The following is a 20,454-nucleotide window of genomic DNA, read 5'->3' on the forward strand; positions in this document are numbered from 1 at the left end:
TAAATTAAAAAAAAAATAGTAAGTATTAAGGAGGGCACTTGTTGGGATGAGCTCCAGGTGTTGTATGTAAGTGATAAATCGCTACATTCTACACCTGGAACTAGTATCAAACTGTATGTTAGCTGGAATTTACATAAAAATTGAAAAAAATTTACTGTCAACGTATAAATAAAAACGTTTTGAAAAATTCTGAATGGTAAATGAAAATATTCATAAGAGATTCTTAAATGCAAAAAAGCAGATTAAGTACTATATACACCTTCCCCCCATCCCCAAATTATCAATCTATAAAAAGAGAGATGCTTAGAGGAAACAAAGTAAATATACTAGGATATTTAGTTACCTCTTATATCTGAGCTCATATTTTTCCATTTTTTTGTAGTTCTCAAATGTTCTACAATGAATCATAATATAAGATGTATTGAATTTGTATCATTGTGTTTAATTATTTTTATTTTATATCATAGTAGTTAAGTTACGGGATATCAATGAGAAGAGTAAACATCATTCAAGGACTTGACCTCTTCTGGGGAAGGGGTTAGTACAGTTTTGGTTGTATGCAAGAAAGTTGTATCATGTTAAGCAGAATTATGATCTTCTTTTCTTTATTTAGAGATTAAGTATGGTTTAAGGAGATGTGTATGGGTGCCAAGTGTATGGGGGGAGACTTGTATGGTTAATTTTATGTGCCAACTTAACGGAGCCACAGGGTGCCTAGATTAAACATTTATGGGTGTATCTGCGAATGTGTTTTGGGATGAGATTAGCATTTGAATCCATGGAGTCTGTTAGACTGCCCTCCCAAATGTGGGCGGGCATCATCCAATCCCTTGAGGGATAACTAGAACCAAAACCAAAACACCCAAAAAACCCAAAAGGAAGAATCTGCCCCTTTTTTCCTTCCTGGCTGCCTGCTTGAGCCAGGCCACTGGTCTTTTCCTGCCCTTGAACTAGAGTTTATACCATCAAATCAGACTAGGACTGGAATTACATTGCTGGCTTTCCTGGGTCTCTGGCTTGCAGATGGTAGACTGTGGGACTTCTCAGCCTCTATAATCACATGAGCCAATTCCTCATAATAAATCTCTTCCTACACATATAACTTATTTATTCTGTTTCTCTGTAGAATCCTAATGCAATTTCCAATTAGAATCTCTTTTCTATGAAAATGTCTCTATCTCCTCAATCTTTATAGGTCTTGCCTTCTATGGCTCTCTTGATCTCCTTTGCTTTCCTTCTATGGCTCTTGATCACCTAGCATGGAGCCTAATGCAGAGCTTGATCACCTAGGATGGAGCCTAATGCAGAGCTTGAACTCATGACCCTGAGATTAAGACCTGAGCTGAGATCAAAAGTTGGACACTTAACTGGCTGAACCACCCAGGCGCCCCTTCTTTGTTCTTTGAGCCACAAGACAACATGTGCTGTATTATATTGTCTGACAGGCATATTTAGGCCTTATCTTTCCAATTAGAATTCAATACTCTTGAAAGTAAGAGTTTTATCTCTTATTTCTTGGGCGTATATTTTCTTCCATTTGTTCATTTACTTGTTCACTCATTCACTCACTCATTCAACATCCTTGCTAAGTTGCTACTGTATGCCAGAGACACTGCTCACCAATACAACAGTGAGCAACACTAGACTGCTCCCTTTACTCTCAAGGAGATTCCAGTTTCGTTAGAGATGTTGAAATCAATAAGACAACCACAAAACATATGCATAATTATAAGCTCTGGTAATGCTTTGAAGGAAATATATTTCGGAGGTAAAATGGGAACATAACCTAACCTTGGGTGGAGAAGAGAGTGTACAAGGCAAGAAAGGCTCCTCTGGGAGAAGCCATGTTTGAGCTATAATCTAAAGAATGAGGTTTTCACTGCATGAGGTTTACAGCGCGAGAAAGGGCGGAGGTGCGAGAAGAGGGAAGCCTGGGGATGGAGAAGGTGCACAGGGTCACGGTATTTTACACAATAGACTTTAAGCAGGTGAATGACCAAACAGATTCTACGAACCATTTTCTGCAGTCTCTTCTCTTCTCGTTTTTTCTTAAGCTGAGCCTCCTTTTCTTCTGCTTCCCTCTTCTGACGCTCCTCCTCTTGGGCCTTTAACTGGGCCTGGTCAAGAGGAGAGTTGTAAAAAATAACAATGCTATGTTTGTATGGAAGTAAGATTTTTTATGTTGAGGAATGTCAAGTATCTACCAAGAGTACCCGCTTGTCTCTGAAAGAAGCCCGTATTTTCTGATAAAAGTAGAAAAGCCAACCAACAGGTAGTCAGTTGTGTAACTTAAAAGTTTCTTCTCTACTTGGAAAGGAGATACAGAGCAAGAAGAGAACATTAATTTTTCATCAAATAATGATTCCTTTTTAGTTTTTATTTTTACTTGTGAAGTACTAAGTCTAAACGCCATACAGCGTAGGACAAATTTTTTCTTTCATTTCACACACAAAAAACCCCCAAACTGGGCGCCTGGGTGGCTCAGTGGGTTAAGCCGCTGCCTTCGGCTCAGGTCATGATCTCGGGGTCCTGGGATCGAGTCTCGCGTCGGGCTCTCTGCTCAGCAGGGAGTCTGCTTCTCTCTCTCTCTCTCTGCCTGCCTCTCTGTCTACCTGTGATCTCTCTGTCCAATAAATAAATAAATAAATCTTAAAAAAAAACAAAAAACAAAAAAACCCCCAAACTGTTGAAACTGTTTATTTTCTCTTAGTAGATACAAAATCTATTTTTGATAGTCTAGGTCAAAACTGCAAGAACTACTCACCTTTGCAACTTACCAGGTTGGACATCTAAATCTAAATATGTAAATCTTCCTCATTGCTGGCTCCCATCAACTTTTATAACATTTCCTTCTTGCTATGCTAATGGTGTTACTGTTTTCTCTCTTTCTTTTCCTAAAATTTTCAGAGTTTGGGCCAGTGGATAAAAAGCTATTTCTAAAGTTAATCTAGCTCGACTGTCTCAAGATACTTAAACAAGCTAGGCTTCTTTTCTTTTTTTTTAGACGGGGGCAGAGAGGTCGGGGGGTGGCGTACAGAGAGAGAGAGAAAATCTTAAGCAGGCGAGCCTGATGTGGGGCATGCGATCTCATCACCCTGAGATCATGACCTGAGCCAAAATCAAGAGTTGGATGCTTAATCGACTGAGCCACCCATGCACCCCTAGGCTTCATTTTTTTCCTTTTTTTAATAAAGACCTATACAAATCCTTTTTCTTGCCTCAGGTTTCATTCTTGATTTACCAATTTGTCCTCTTCTTGTTTCTTCTTCCTCTCTGCCAAGATCCGCCTACGTTCAGCTCGCTGAACGGCTCTCTCTTCCATGGCTAGAAAATAGTAACAGAGTTCCAATATCAAAAATATAAGGAGAACTGCAAAAGAAATGTCTCCACATTTTATAGCAAAATCTCGTGTTATTGTTAGGGTTTTCTTGCAAGTTGAGTGTTTACAATTTCAGAAACATTTATTTGTTTATAAATATAAAATTTATACTTTAAAAATATAAGTTGTAGTTGTATTTATAAATATGTAAGTACGTATATGTTATTTATCTACCCCCTACAGGTTAAAGACCTACAATCCTATCCTCATCAATGATGAACAATTTGCAAATTGTTTTCACGTTTCTATTAGAATAATTGTTTACTGGTTTAAATAAGACAGTGTACCTTGATGATACTTTTATTACTGAAACCCAGAAACCAGAATTTTAAATTGGTAATCCTTCAATGAATGGAGAAAACTTTAACTACATCTAACAAATACTTTGGCAGTACAGTCAGTCCTCAAATCCCATTGAGTCTGCTCTTTTTCCTAAGTCATTATACCTACGTCTGTATATGTAACAACAACAACCAACAAACTAAAGTTTAGGGTCATGATGAATATATTAAAATCTAGTTTTAAGGCTTGGATAGATATACAGATGGGCAGGAAATGGAATTGTACTAGGCATTTGGAGAACTGGCATCTGAACGAATTCAAGTGTCAGACTCCTGTTCTTGACAGTCTATTAAATATCGATCCAAAAGAAGCAAATGTGCAAGATGGTCTGATAATATGACTCTGTCATCAATCGGGACTTTTACAGGAGAGGGAAATGGGGGGGAGGAGTATCAAGTTCTGCTCACCTAAGTCAGCCAATAGTTACTTTTGCTTCCTTGTGCCATGTTATAGAGAAGAAGATTTAAGTCCAAGTTTCAAGAATTAATAAACAAAAAACTCACCAGGCTATTTCTTACAGATATTAAGTGTTTGCATTGCTGAAAAAAGAAGAGTGGGGTTGCCACAGATGGTGGCAGGGAGGCTGTCTTTAAAGAGGCAGAAACAGAATAGAGGATTAAAGTGAAAGCCCTGAGAGGCAGGCTCTGGTAAGAAGCATGTTTCCCATCTTTTCTAGAGCTAATCACTAAAGACCACTTGAAAAGTAGCCTGGAGTTCTAAAATATGTTAACTCCTTGATCAAACAATCATTTAAAAAAATAATCACATCGAACTGGGCATTTCCGGATCATGCTCAGTGGTAGGCAAAGATGGCATCAACTGCCGTCCTGGCAGAGAGTCAACACAGAGATTGCTAATTTCTTCATTAAAATGAATGGACTTCAGGCACAGTGTGCTTCAGATGGCATCACTTTTTCTAAGGGCAGCAATCTTGCCAAAGGTGAAAAATCAGACTTACAACTATAATATAATTGCCAACGTGCCTACCTCCAAATACAAACATATGCACATTCATGACTATGTATACAGAAAAAACAATCAGTGGATTCGCTAGGTGGCGAATGCTTTTCTTCTCATAGTATTGTTTTGTTTAAACAGTGATTTCTACATGCATCAAAAATGTTATTAAATTAAAATGTCTGGTTTGTAGATTTCACTACTAAAAGCCTATCAAGGTACAGCTCATAAAATCATATGGACTGCTGTAAAAGGATCAATAATTCAAAGTTAACAAAGTATAATGACAGATGATCTTTATCAATGTTTGTCCTTAGCAGCTAGCTACTCACGAGTATTTTTGTGTAACTGTCCCACTTTTTTTCGTAATCCAAACCAATTCAAAATGATATACCTTTCAACACCCCACCCCGCCTCTGGTATTCTTTGGGAAGGCCAAAAAGTTTGGCAGAGAGGGCAGGAAAAAAATGCATGGAACTCTCTGGTGCATTGCACTCTTCACATGTCTAGCCATCTTTGACCAGGTTCTGCCAAGTCTCAAAACTTAAGAGTCACCAGGATTCAGTCCTAGCATATTCTAATTCAGGAAGGAAGATCACCACCACCAGGCCACCACCACCCAGACCGCCCTGCCTTTTAGTATGGGGTGGGGTGCCTTCTGTTGCCTTGGGTTCCTTCTGGGTCCAGAGAGAGAATTTGGGGAGTCACCTCCTCTACCATCAGTCTCAGGGGAAGCAACAGGCGAACTGGGGGTAAAAAAAAAAAAAAAAAAAAAAGAAAAAAAAAAGGAAAAGAATTCAGACCAATAACCAGCTTTGTTCAAAGCTTTCAAACCTGAGAAACTCAAAGCATTTCACAAATTATAATTAATCTTTACTCTCTAAGATAACTATGTATTAAACCCACTTTAGACGTTGGTGGAACGAAGCATGGAAAAGTTGAGTGACTGGCTGGAGTGTGCCATTAGTCAGGTGCTCTGACTCCCACCCTAGGGCTTCAAATCATTAGGTATCTATCACCCACTTCTTAGCCTTATCACGTGAACTGAGTATGTCTCAAACACGTCTGGAACCATTGTAAGTGACTTTTGAGAAATTTGGACTCTTATTCCAGCCTCAAAGATGTTTACTTTTATCCAAAACAACTGCAAATTTAAGCTAGGTAATGAGCCAGCCCAGGGGCTGCTCCATTTGTACCTGACATTGTACATCCCGGCTTCTCAGAACCACACATAATCAGAAACCCAGTATTGAGGCAGAGCAAGTAAGCACTGTTCTCTTTTACTGGTATAGTAACAGAGCTCCTTGGACAAAAGTAGCACAACAGAAATGCTAACTGTGTAACTCAAAGGTAGCCAGTTGCCTCAAATATTATAAGTACCTGTCACGGATCAGTCACAATGTAGGGGGGTTGCTTTGTTCTGAATTGTGTACTTTCAAAGAAAGGGAGAGCTCATGGAGTCTGGAAGCTGGACAAAAGAAGTTCAGGGGCCTATCTACCACAGGTGAAAAAACCCCAATCGTAAGTCCAAAGAATATTCTGATATAGTGGACATACTTTGGAAGCACCTGGCAGGTTCTTTTGGGTTCTTTTCTCCTGGGATTCGACAGCAGGCAGCTCTGGGCATCAGTGACTGCTGCAGCCCGCTCTGCAGCCCACCGAGCCTCTGCCAGCCGCTGGCTTTCCTTCAGTTCCAGAATTGTTTTCTGCTGTTCCTGAAGTTTCTTCTTTTGCTTTTCAATCAACAGTTGCTGGAAGACGTGGCGGTTATGGAAATGACCCAAGCACATGGATTCTGCTTTCTGGCTGGTAGTTCTGAGCTTTTTGCCAGGCTGTTGGGGGGGCTCAGCATCCCCAGTCGTGGGCTGCTTATTATCAGATGGGTTCAGAGGGACATGCTGGAGGGGAACCTGCAAGTCACTCTTTGTTGGTCTTCCTAGGAGGGGGCTGGGCATGCAGTCATGGCTCCCTGAGGGAGGCTTTTCCCACAGAGGTGGCCCAGCAGTCACCTGAGAGAGAGGGAGCATGTTACACTTTAGCTGTTTAAAGGGCTGTGTTGACGAGATCCCATGTCATCTAATCAGCCTTTTTTGGTTCAATGGTGCATCTGGCCTGTGCTCTGGGCCTGGCTATCTCAGAGGCTACCAGCCTTAGCTCTGTGAGCTATTCTCAGAGTGTGGACTGATGCTCACCACGGAACCTGTGTGGGCGAGTGGCTACAGAGTACAGGCCATTGCCATGGGCCAGGCCATTTGCAATAAGAAAACTGTACTCAGAAATTTCTGATTTGGATAGTTTATTTGTGAATGAGGCAGGATTACTCCAGATATATATTACAGGAACTTTAATCTGCATGAATTAACTCTGAATTTTGTGGCAAAGGACATATTCTCCCTCAAGAATGTTTGAAAACTACCAAATACCTTTATAAATCAATAATAGCTCTGTTCTCTCAATGTTTCTCTTGCCACTAATAACTGAATCACAGGGTATGTATGTATGTATATACTTATTCACTCATTCATTCATTCATTCTTGGGATCAAAGCATGGATTACAGTTCACAATCTCCAGACTATTGCCAGGCTATCTGTGGGAAATATCTGTAAGCCCAGGATTACCAGGCAAATATCTGCATTACATAAGAATATTATCAATAATATTACATTTTAGCATATGGCTGAGTAGTTTTATCCTAAGAAGATGTGGTATACACACACACATACACACACACAATGGAATACTACACAGCCATCAAAAGAAATGAAATCTTGCCATTTGTGACGACATGGATGGAAATAGAGGGTATCATGCTTAGGGAAATAAGTCAATCGGAGAAGGACAACTATCTTATGATCTCACTGATATAAGGAAGTGGAGATGCAATGTGGAGGGTATGGGGGGTAGGAAGAGAATAAATGAAACAAGATTGGATCAAGAGGGAGACAAACCATAAGAGACCAATCTCCCAAAACAAACTGAGGGTTGCTGGAGGTAGAGGGGCAGGGAGAGGGTGGTAGGGTTAGGGACATTGGGGAAGGTATGTGTTGTGGTGAGTGTTGCGGAGTGTGTGAACCTGATGATTCACAGACCTGTACCCCTGGGGCTAATAATACATTATATGTTAATTAAAAAAAAAAAAAAAAGCTTTCTCCTGTAATGGATCTCATTTAATAGACTGAGGTATCACCCAATTTTAAGTTCTATATAGAGGGGTAGGAAACAGAATTCTTAACTGGAAAAACATCTCCTGGCCAAAATAATGCATAATTAAAATGTCTCTTCTGGAATGGTTTGATTCCATGGCCTAAGGTCTGACCAGCTTTTGATTCTGCCATCTGTAGTGGTACAAGGAGAAAGATACTATGGACTACTTGTTTCTTAGAAGCTTCTTGTTCTAAGGTACTCAAAAATATTTTTCATGATGATGGAAATATTTCCTATAGACTCAGCTAGAGTGAAAAAAGTGATATATGGAAACTCTGACATGCTAAAGACTAAAAAATAACCTCCTATTTCAGAAATGTCAATGGACATTTATTCAAAAGAACACCTGCTTAAGTAATTTAGCATCAAGCAGGGTATATGTTTTAGACCTTTTTAAACTTTGTGATAATGGTACATTATTAACCCAGCAAGACTGTAAAAGCCTTGAGTATAGCACAACAATTTCTTTTGGATCACAGTAACTTTTCAAGGTGAAAATAGGAGAATGAAATAAAGCTTAATGGTACAGACTATACTTACTAGTACAGGATTGAACAGTCTGGCATAATTAGTGAAAGTCACCTATTAGCTTACTGATAATTTTGAAAATTTTCAAGATATAATGCATGCATTTGTGGTACATGAGTCCCTTTGTATAATTAGTGGGGATCTAACTAAAGATACCATATTTTATTTGTTCATGTTATACTCTACATTCTAGAAAAAATTAGGGTTTATCTAATAAACCAGAGAGTCTATTATGTCCTTTTATTTTCACTTGCTCTATTTTTTATGCTATCCTTTCTTGATAAAATTCTGTTCAGAGATTTAAAGGCTTTTATTTGAGTCCTATATATACACATAGTAATTTTTGTGTTTTATGCATATAAAAATACTTTGTTGACTTTTCAAAAATTTACAGATAACAACAGCGTAACTCTGCAAAGTAAAAGGTTCAGATAGCTATTTCTTAAGATGGAGACTCTGGGGTCTTAATGGAAACAAAATTATCTAACTGACATAAAGGCAGATAAATTGCCTAGAGGACCTAAGTCTCAATAAGGATCCTCATGATACCCCTTTGCTGGGATCCTAGGCTTAAATTAAAACCAGCCTGGGTGTGGTGCATAAACAATGAATTCTGGAACACTGAAAAGAAATAAAATAAAATAAAAAATAAATTAATACATACATACATACATACCAGCCTACTTGCTGGGAGTAATCAGGGTAAAAAGCAAGACTGAGGCCCCTCTGGTAACCAACTTAATTTTATATGTCTGATTTAAATACTCAGCATTAGGTGCAGGGGTCTGGGATGAAGGTGAGGGGGTAGAAGATTTTCTCCAAAGGACTTTTCAAATATGTCAAGTGCAATTATGAAATAAAAAATCGATAGGATTCACTTTGTGAAAACTGAGACTCTGTTTAGTACAAAAACACCAAAAATTACCCAAAAAGACAAATGAAAAAATAATTGCAAAATATATAGTAATAAAAACACCAGTAGTCTTAAAAATACAAAGAGCTCCTATAAATATGAAAAAGTAGAAAAATGTATAAGGGCATGAATAGACAAGGTATTAAATATCTATCCTTCTATATCCATTTTCACATACATATATATATAAACGGCCATTACAGAAAATGTTTAACCTCACTAGTAATAAAAAAATGCAAATACTGAAGCAATAATAAGATGAAAATATTTTACTATCAAATTAACAAAAATGAAAATGTGTTACAAGGCAGGAAAATAGGCATTTCTTTGGTACAGCCTTTCTAGAAAGACAATTTGGTAATAGTTTTTAAAATGTGCATTCTATTTTTAGAATATTTATTATTATAAAATATAATAAAAATAAGATAAATATAATAATATAAAAATATTCTATTTTTTATATCCTAAGTAAAGCATTTAAGTAAAAGTGGGTGTGTGCAAAGATTTCATTACAAGGATGATCACTAAAGCACTGTTTGCAATAGTGACAAACTGGAAACAACTTAAAATGTCCAGCAATACAGAAAAAGGTAAACAAATTCTAGCTTCTGGTTCATGACTGAATATCCAAGAGCCATTACAAAATGATGGCATTGAAAAGCAGTCCTTAATCACAGGGTATTCATCAGGTTCACCTGTGAAAGTTAAAAAAAAATAATACAGGTACCCCACAACCAGAAATGCTGACTAAGCAGGTCTGATCTGTGGTTTACTGTCAGCTAAGAACTAAAGTTGCAGCAGTAGATTCAATGACAGAGAAAATCCTCATGTTATATATTGTGAAACTGCAACTTTTTTTTTTTTTTTTTTTTTTTTAGAAAAACAGAACAGTTAAATTGTTATTAGGGAAAAAATGGCCTTATTTCTTCTGTATTATGTATTATGAAAAAGTAGGTATCCTCAATAACTTAGCTGAAGAACATTTAACAGCTAAATAAAATATTAAGGAGAAAAATTTGCATATGCCTGAATAGAGAAAAGACAATACAGCTATCTAACATGTTACTGGTGGTTACTCCAGATGAGGGAATTATAGGCTACTTTTCTTTTTCTCTGTCATTTTCTCCTATCAAATTACCATAATTAACACATGTGATTTTTCTTATTAGAAAAATAAAAACGTAAAAATTTCCCATATGTATGTATGCATGTATGTATGTGTGTGTATCACAAGCTCATTTAGATAGGAAATGTCTGATGATCAAGTATGAGGAGTTCCAGAGTTATAAAATGCTTTATACAACTATTCCTGAAGGAGTCTTTCACTTAGTTGTTTTCAATTCCCTCTCTATATTATGTCCCTACTAAGTCTCAAGTATACCAGAGTTTGTATGTGATATATAAAAAGAAGATTTGGTTCAAGAAAATAAACACTGACTGAAAGGTAACCTCTGTACACTGTACACAACTCACACCCTCTAGAGAGTCCAGGGAAGGCAATCTGACAGTGGCTAACATAACCCAGGCTACTCAAGGGCAGAGCTCAAACGCCACTGTTTAATAAGCAGAAGACCAAGAAAACACAATGTACCTCTCCATGTCTTACAGGCGGATCCACCACAGCTGCTGCCTCCTCAAGTAGACTGAGGCCTGACGACCCATTTGTGCTGAGCTTCCCTAGTGAGGCTGCCTCCAGCAGCTCATTCATTTTCTTCCTAGTTTCCTCCTTTGCTAGAGCCAGCTCCCTCTTCAGGATCTCTGCACGGTGCCAACGCTGCCATTCTGTGAAGTGGTGTCGGAGAACCTGTTTCCGGTTACACTCAGTGGCCAGCTGTTGTTTTCTAAGCGACAAAGTATTTCCCGTTAATAAGAAGAAGCTATTTACAGCTTATTAGTTGATAATATACATGAAACACAAGTCTGAAAGAGTCCCAGAAATGCTCCATCTTAGATGCATCGTATCCTTTTATTTAAGCTAAATGGTATCAAACTCCCTGGTACAAAAGGTCTGCTTGTAGAGGATGTTGGCACCTTAAGAGACTGCCTCAGAAGAAAGAGTTCTATCACATTACAGAGGCATATTACATTTTTTAAATTACCATAAAATAGAGTGCTTATGGAGAGGAAGGAGCAAAAGAAATATGCATATAAATAACCACTTTTAAAACGATGAATGCATGAGGGAAACTTCAGCCATGTTTGCAAATCTAAGGAAGACAGAGGTTTGGAAGAAAGGGAATGGAAGAAGATGTAACAAGTGAACTGTCAATAATAAATTAAGTATAAGGCTTATATAAAGTCATTAAGTGTGGCTCTTATGAAAGAAGGATGTGACCAGAGACAGGGTCTGTAAAGAGAAGGATTCATTTATCAAACCCTTAAACTGAATGAATGAAGGATACCTGCTCAAGATCAGAAATGTATGAAACACACGTCAAAGACAGAGCTCTTGCTCTTGTTGAACTCACTCACAGTCCAGTAGCGGGTCTGGTTTATTCTCTTCATAAGGAAGAGCTCCTTTTGATTCCTGGAAACTTTATGCTATTATGGGACATCACTGAGTGGAGCTGGGAACTTCTTGCTACCTTCTTTCCCAAATAGGATCTCCATTAGGAGACATTTTTGTGGCGGCCAGTTGAGAATTTAGGCATGGAGGTCTCTGAGTTCTATCTACAAGTGGATGATTATTACCCTGAAGAAGTAAGGTGTAGAGTTTGGAACTTATTATATTGCTTCAGGGGTCAGTTTGGAGGTTTAAAATGGACTATTGTTTTGTAAAGGTGATTCAAATAAGTTCTCTATATTACTATTTGCATACCCATTTCTGTTAAACATCCATAATGCTTAGCTTTCCTCATGGACTCTTTGGTGTTATATATATTAAAAAAATCATAAAGTTCTTAAGTCAATGAGTCAGGAGAACATTTCTAGAGTTCTTAAATGCCTAAGTGATTTAAATCTTTTTTGACTGGCACCTATGGTAAGAAAAATGTTACACTGTGACACAATATACAAGTTTAAGTATATATGTATGTGTATATGAAACAAAAGTATATATAATTGGAACAGATGTTTCACTAAACAATATCTACCCTTACTACCAGAGAAGCATTCTGGCATTTTTGTTCCATTCCTTTTCTTTGAAAAATATAGCTCACCTAGAGCCTGATTTAGGATCCATGTATGGGTTAAAACCCTTGATTTGAAAAAGACTAAAGTCACAGAATTTAACCTATGTCAGAGGAGTTGAATGAAACAACCAATCAGTGAGAGTAGGGTCAACTGAAATAGTGAAATTCAGGATAAACACTAACAACAACACTGCATTTCAGTGTATTTCATTGTATTTAATTGCTTCCCTCTACTGTATTAATGACAGGTACTCAATTAATACTTGACTGGTGTTTTTGTAATAAAAGTACAATATAGGTGGTAATATTTATACGTCGAATTTAATTTCATGGAAATAAATTATCTAACATGGGACTGAATAACTTTAAAATACAAATTTTAGAGGAAATAAGGATAACAAATCAGGCAGCAATCCAGGTAAGAAAAAAGCTCCAAAACATCAATGTTTAAATAGTGAAACAAGTAAAAAGCCTATAGCACCTTTTTTGAGTGAAGATCATAAATTTCCACTGGATAGAAGATACATTCTGCTCTGTCTGATTAATGTGAAATTCAATTTACATCAATCTGCTCAGGAAGGGGGAGTGTGAAATTTACCTGATGTGTTAATTTCATGTTTTTAGAGCATAAACAGCCAAAAGCAGCACTAGGGTAAGCAACTGTCATGGAAGAGATTATTTGGACAGTATAAAAAGACAAAGAGAAAAATACTTCTGCAACTATCACAAAAAGACTAAACAGTAAGAAAATGGGTAAAAACTGAATGTTGACCAAAGTGCTTAGAGCCCACGCTATAGTGGTTATGTAGGGGATTTCAAAATGTATTTAAGATCTCTACATTTGTGCACTGAAATGGAAGAGCAGAAATGCAGAAGGTAGGGATCCAGACGCAAGGCTGGTTTTATTCCTTTCCTCAGCAGTTCACTTCGGCAGAGGGATAATATTCCAAATAAGCTAACTTCCATACTTTTTAAAAGATGACACTAAAAATATAAATATTTCTGAAAGTGAAAAATTACTTAAAGTTCCTAAAACTTCAATCTGATGCAGTACTTAGGTAAGCTAACCAAAAGAAATGGTTTCAGATAGTTCCCAGATAATCATAAAATGAAGGACAGAGTTCCCTTAAGGAAAACATGCTTCCAAGCTGAAATCTGGGAATTTCTAGCAAGAGTATATAAATTGATCATCATAGTTACATAACTGCATGCACAGAAAGGCTGTCCCTAAAGACCAAAGATGATGGAAAAAACTCCATTTTCTTTCCTCTTCAAGGAAAAACCTGGTTCTTCCCCATTGTGTTTGTCTCCTGTGTTTGTCTCCTTTACCTTCTCAGAGAACACCTCATTTCTGGCACTACAGTCACCTAATGTGTAGAAGTTTTTCCCCAGGCCAACAAGCAACTCTTGGACACACAGCAGGGTATCCAAGAACTCAACTCAGTTCTGATACTATCTACCCCAAAGTCAGTGTCAGATGCCACAGGTTAAAGGTTCAGTCCCAAAAGACTCTCCCTCCTCCCCTCATCCCCCAGCTTCAGGTGTCAGTCACAAACCCAGGTTATCTATCACCTGTGCTTCTGATCAATTGGTTATAGATCAAGAGGTTCCAACCACCCCATCCTTGGGTTTGATTAATTTACTAGAGTAGCTCACACAACTCAGGGAAACATTTAGGTTGACCAGTTTATTGAAGGATATGATGAAGGATATAGATGAAAAGCCATAAAAAGAGATGCATAAAGTGAGGTCTGGGAGGATCCTGAGCACAAAAGCTTCTGTCCCCATGTATTTGGAGTGTCAACGTGGATGTGTTCACCTGCCTGGAAGTTCCTTGAACGCCGTACTTTTGGGATTTTATGGAGGCTTCATCATGTAGCTATAGTTGATGTTAACTCCACTTAAGCCTTTTTCTTTTTTCAAGAGAATGGGGGACAAGGCCCCAAATTCCAAGTTTCTGATCATGGCTTGGTCTTTCCAGTGACCAACCCTCAACCAAGTGCCATCCAGGAGCCAAACCGGAGCTATCTCTTTAGAACAAAAGTCACTCCTATCACTCAGGAAATTACAAGGGTTTCAAGAGTTCTGTGTCAGGAACAGAGGTCAAAGATCAATATTAGAACAAGAGATGTTCCTAGTACTCTTATCACTTAGGAAATTACATGGGTTTTTAGGAGAGCTGTTCAGGAATCAGGGGCAGAGACCAATATGTATCTTCTATTATTTCACACCTAAGAATATAAAATATAAAAGTTTAAATAGGAATTTAAATATGAACTGTGCTGTTCAGGATCAACACCTCAAATGATGCTTACTGATCAGCGCATGTTCTAGAACCTGTTAAGTCAGAAGAATACTAACAAGACAGGGGACACTAGATAAGCCCCTGGAAGTTTCTAAGCCTCAGTTTCCTTCTAAAAATGGTGTCACCCTAAAAAACAACAAAACCTACATTGCCTGTCCTACAAGACTTTTTTTTTTTTTTTTAAAAAGATCTAATTGAAAACACACACACACGCACACACACACACACACACACCCCTGAATATATAGAACAAACTCATGGAAGTTAACACTCTCTTAGGACAAGACCACTAGATATCTAAGAAGTGTCTTGAATTTTTTAAAAGGAAATGAGAAATGATAAATAAATAACCACACACTCGTGATTGGATTGAGTGCTGAAATCTGCTGCAGAACACGAAAACAGCAGCGGTGCGAACAGCTGCATTTGGGATGAGCAGGAACGGGGATGGATAAGCTAATGCATTCAATAATGCACCAGGTAGCCCCCAGGGAAAGAGTGGAAGCTGACAATGATTCTGTCTGAAAGAGTTTTAAAGCGAGCCAGGCAGTCTGAGTGTGGGCCCCTGCCTGTCTGACAGACCTATGAGGAGCTTTACCAGCTTCGGATGCCATGTAGTTTCTGGCCTCTCGCCTGGATACCCAGATGAATATGGAGGAAAGAGCACTGAACGTGACATGCAGAGGGGCTCCATAAGTGATTGCCCAAAAGAATGCTAAAATGAGGTGTGGGGATATGGGGATACCTGACAGTCTATTTTTAGCTCAGCCTCCCTACCTCTAGGCTAGCATGTGGGCTCACCCCAGCCTGCTCTCCCACAAGCTGGCTATGTGCTGGTTTACCAGTTTTTTCCCCAAATTAAAAAACGCCCCCTCCTACTTAGCCACACTTCTCGCTCAGAAGATGGGGCCCATGAATTCCTATTTTTAAAAAGCTCCCCGGGGGATTATAATGTACGATAGCCAAGTCTATGTCACTCCTAAGTATTTTTCTTGTGGTGCCTTCTGTTGCAATTATTTTTAGTATTTGGGTACCATTTTTCACTTCACTTAGACTGAAAACTCCCAGAAGGTAAGCGTTTAACACTTTTTTTCCAAGTCCCCATTCCTGTACTTAGGAGAGAGCCTAGTGCCCAGTAAACGGCAGTAAAGCTGATTGGCTGAAAGAATAAATTCTATCAAACGGAACGAAAAAACGAGTGAACAAATGAATGCTATGGTTTGAGGGAAGCCAAAGGGCCAGTTTGTCCACCGGTTGGCCACAGGACCCTCAAGTCCTGAGATCCCCACCACTGACATTTTGGGCACTGTTTCCAGACGACACCTGTGAAAGTGTAAGAAGTTTCCTGAGAGGGATAACAGCAACTGAGGATCACAGTAAAAAAAGTATGAGGGACTTGAGGGACAAAGGGAAGAGATAAAAGCATATTCTAGGAAAGGCACAGAACTCTGGTGCAAGAGAGGGAAGGACTGCAGGCAATGTGGAGGTGAGTAAGGGAAGGACAGAGGTGCTTCTCAGGTGAGAACTGAGAAAACAGGGGCTCAGGAAGAGCGGGTAGAGGATGCTGAAAACAAGCTCTGCTTCTTCCTAGTTTTGTCCAGGGCTGGCCATAAATGTAAGAGAGGAAGGGAGAGAGGATCAAAGGGCCTAACTTCGTGTGTGTACCAGGTTTTGTTGTATTGTCTAAGCAAGTGAATTCTCAGGATCTGGGAATATTTGTTAATGTTGAGATTGTATTATGATATGGTACTGGCATGTTGTAATACCACTTTCATAGCTACTTTTAAAAGAAAAGAGATAGATAAAAATAGAAGAGAGAGAAAGAGAAAGAAAGAAAGAAAAAAGAAAGAAAGAAAAAAAAAGAAAGGAAGGAAGGAAGGAAGGAAGGAAGGAGCAAGCCAGGAAAGCTGGACCCTGAACAGGAGACAGGCCAGTGGGGGGAAACTCTAGGTTTCAAAAACAAATGGGGATCAGGAGCTTGATGATGAGGACATAGCTGACATCTGAGTCATGGGCACAGCACATGATTTCCATGTCCGGGTGGATAAGCCACAGAGCTCATTCACTCACTGACTCACTTACTATTCAACAAATATTTGGTGCCCAGTGAGGTTCAAGGAGAAACTATGATGAACATAGAAGAGACTCTCTAGACATGCTCAATCCCACTGACATTTCTTGGTTTCTGCTCATAGGATCTACTCCTGAGCTTTTCCCCACCTTTAATATCCCAACCTTCTTTGAACAAAAACACCCAACTTAATTTCTAGAACCAAGAAAAACATGCAGAGGAGCCAGGGATTTGTAGGAAAGCAGCACAAAGGATGGTTTGTATTTAACAGCTCCTTTCTTCTCATGTTTCTAGCATGACTTATCTTTTAATTACTGCTTTACTTTTCATCTGCAACCATCTAAAGTAAATTGCCATAGAACTGAAAAATATGGCTGTCTTAACACCTAGATGCAATTTAACATTTAACACAGAAGCAGGGTGGTATAGAAAAAGGCATCTGACTCAGAATCAAAAAGCCAGACTCTAGTCTCAGATTAGCTACTCTTACCTTCAAGACCTTGAGAGAGTCGTTTACTCTCTCTAGGCCTTTCTTTTAACATCTATAAAATGATGGGCAGGATTAGATGATCCTTGAGGTGACTTCCTACTCTAAGATTTTTTTGCTCTAAAGTTTGTAGTAAAAAAATTATTGTGTTTTCTAACTCTGGCACTTAAAAAAATGTAGTACCCATTCTAAACATTTAAAAATAGACACCTGAAAATAATTCACAGATACGAGACAAAAAGTTCTAAGATCTTTAAAAAAATTGGCACATCATGCTATTATGAAATACCCATTTAGTGATTTTTATATTTAAACAGTTTAATTGGAATGAAATCTCAAGTTCTTCAGATTTTCTTCCACAAGTTTCTTCTGGCATGTAAATTTTACAGGACACTTTTAACTTCCTTACTCAGTTTCTACTCCCTTCATGCCCTCACTCATGTTGCTTCCCCTTTATAGCACCTCCAGTTTCCCTCTTTTACCCAGCAAACCCTGCTAGCCATTCATTTATCAGTAGGCTATCATCCCAATTCCTTTTATCAATCACTGGGTACTGAGAACTTAGAAACAAATTATGGGAAAGAGTTTTCTATGCTTCCTTTTTCCTCCTCCCACCCCAATGAAGATTCCCCCAGCATACTGTAAAGAAAGGGAAACGAAGTCATCCTTCTGCTTAAAATCTGTCAAAAATTCACCTTTATTTAACAAAGAATCCCTAAACCTCTCGTCGTGGCATTCAAGGACTTTCGCAAGTTGATGAACTTGAGAACCACATACTTGATGATCTCCAGCCCACCTGGATGGCTACACTACATGCCATTACCTCATCTCCCTTTCCCCACCTAGGCATGGTAAGGACTCCTTACTTGTGGTAAGGAGTCCAGTTCACGACCTACCTTCCTGATGAAGCCCTTCCTGGCACTCTGTAGGAGCTTCCCCAGTCCCTGTGACACTCTGTTCTGCTAAATTCTCAGTGGCACAGGGGACACACTATGCAGTTTATGATGCTGCTCAGCACTTGTTCCGTTTCTAAATCCTGTCTCCCCTACAGAACTGTGAGGCTATGCGTCAGGCTCCTGTGAATCCACCCGGGGGCCAGATGCTGTCACATCTAGGGGGCGCTATTTCCCCTCTACGTAACAATGATTTCACATACCATTCATTCAAGTTTCATCCTGAATGGCTAACAGAGTTGCTGGTGAGAGAAGTGATCACACACAAGAACATAAACTGTCCCTACCCCCAAATAAACAAATGGTTCCTTTTAAAGCCATGATTTTGGTTCAAGGGTGCAAAGTTGAACTTGGAAATGAAAAGAAGAAAATGTATTTAATTTTAAGATGCTGGGACAAAGCAAGTTTTATTTGAAGACAAATTCTGTCATTCACAAGCGTAAGAGGGAGCCAATATAAAGGTATCAAAACCTCTAAACAGGGTGTGGAACAAAAGATGGAGGAGTGGGAGGAATTACCTTGGCAGGTCTGTCCTCCCAGATGGGTGTTCCCTGTGTTCCTAATTAACATTTTGTGTGTAGACAGGGATTTCTATCAATGAGAATTACTGGTGTTTAAACCAAACTCTGTCTTCTGAATTGTAAGGTGGCCCAAGGCGCAATGCAGTGACATCAGAGCACCAGGGAAAAAGACTAATACTTGCTTCCATCAAAAAGGAAAGCATGGACATTAGCATATTTTAATTAAATGTTTTTCACTTAGAATTTTCAGTTAAAATTTTCTAGCTTTTTTCTAGAGGAAAAAAAAACCCAGCAATAACCACATTTTATAATAGAAGATCTACTTTTTAGAGCTTATTTCAGAATTCTTCATGAGGAAAAATGCCCTAAACACACCAGGGTTTTCATGATACAAATAACAGTACCTGTTTTCTTCCCTAAGGTCATTCTGCATGGCTTCAGTCTCCCGCGCCAACTTCTGGGATCTGGTGTAGTCTCTCCAGGCCCTCAGGACCTTCAGTTGAAACTTCCAGTCGGACAGGGTCCCAGCTTTACCCAGCTTAATCCTATGATCAAGAATCAGCTTGTGCCAGGCAGAGAAATATCGTTTTTGACACTGCAATAGAAATTTGTGGAAAATCACCACTGACGAGCACTCGTGTCTCTAATATCTAATACCGAGAACTGTCACCTCAGATTCCCCCCTCACACTTTTTCTTGCAAATCTAGGAACTGCTGTCTTGATGGAAGGGAACAAAGTACAATCGCTTTATGTTAATAACGACAACAAATATTCAAGTCATGCAGCTGAGGTACTCTCAGGCTCATGACTTAAACTCCAATACTTGGTTCTCCCTGTAAAGCATCAGTCCTATGGGGAGCCTGAGTAACAGTCACATCTAAGACTCGAGTTCAGGGACTTGTTTGAAAAGCTTGAAACAACTGCTTCCAGTAAGATTGCCAGCTTGTCTTGGAGTTTAAAATACCAACTGATTAATTCATTCCTATTATTAACACTGCTGATGTCCTGCACAAAGGAATCTGGAAGACCCCCTGGAGGACAGAATGGGGGTCTCTGGTCCCTGGAAACAAGATAGCTTCAGCTGAGCCACCACTGACCATGACAGAGCTTTGGTGAGTGCCTAGAGACCAGCTGCTTGGGATGTCTGGAATCTTCCACGATGTGCATCTGACAGTAAGTTCCACTGAGCCTAAGGATGTCCCCAGAGAAGTACTTTATTCATGGTCTTAGTCTAAGAAAATCTCTGAGATCTAGCCCGTGCCTACATCTCCAACCTGCACAGTAAACTTCATGTCCCCACTACATCCCGTAACTTTCAGCTCTTGGCCTTACATCAACCACACTGTTTAACACTTTCCTATGTTCATACTAATTTCTTAGTCCCCCTTTTCTGCCCTTTCTTTGACTGACTACTTCAGGAATCACTTCTCTCTGGAAGTTCTCCTGTTACCAACCACTCTCCCCAAATATAAGCATTCTTCTACTGTGTTCCTGGAGCAACCTCTGCTTTCTTCCATCAAAACACTCATTACACTGTACTGTAACTACCTGTTTACTGGTTTCCACTAGACTGTGAGCCTCCAGAAGGAGGGGACTGAGTCCCATAAATGAAAATGGAAAATGTGAGAGTTGTACCAAGTGTCGGTAGCAATACAACAGA

At 39.0% G+C, this 20,454-nt stretch overlaps 1 protein-coding gene across 2 annotated transcripts in view; it reads right to left on the reverse strand.

The window, feature by feature from the left end:
- CCDC191 (coiled-coil domain containing 191) overlaps window positions 1-20,454 on the reverse strand; it is a 90,386-nt gene that overhangs the window by 37,400 nt on the left and 32,532 nt on the right. For both annotated transcript variants that reach the window (XM_004761414.3, XM_045088406.1), the window contains exons 8-13: window positions 19,198-19,388; window positions 10,917-11,166; window positions 6,236-6,687; window positions 5,312-5,424; window positions 3,242-3,324; window positions 2,016-2,117 (exon numbers count right to left, since the gene is read on the reverse strand). In XM_004761414.3, coding sequence (XP_004761471.2) covers window positions 2,016-2,117; window positions 3,242-3,324; window positions 5,312-5,424; window positions 6,236-6,687; window positions 10,917-11,166; window positions 19,198-19,388 — 1,191 coding nt within the window. The remainder of the gene's footprint in view (window positions 1-2,015; window positions 2,118-3,241; window positions 3,325-5,311; window positions 5,425-6,235; window positions 6,688-10,916; window positions 11,167-19,197; window positions 19,389-20,454) is intronic.

The sequence above is a fragment of the Mustela putorius genome, unplaced genomic scaffold, assembly GCF_011764305.1.
Source record: "Mustela putorius furo isolate JIRA1106 unplaced genomic scaffold, ASM1176430v1.1 tig00003834_pilon_pilon_pilon, whole genome shotgun sequence".
NCBI classification, from domain to species: Eukaryota; Metazoa; Chordata; class Mammalia; order Carnivora; family Mustelidae; genus Mustela; species Mustela putorius.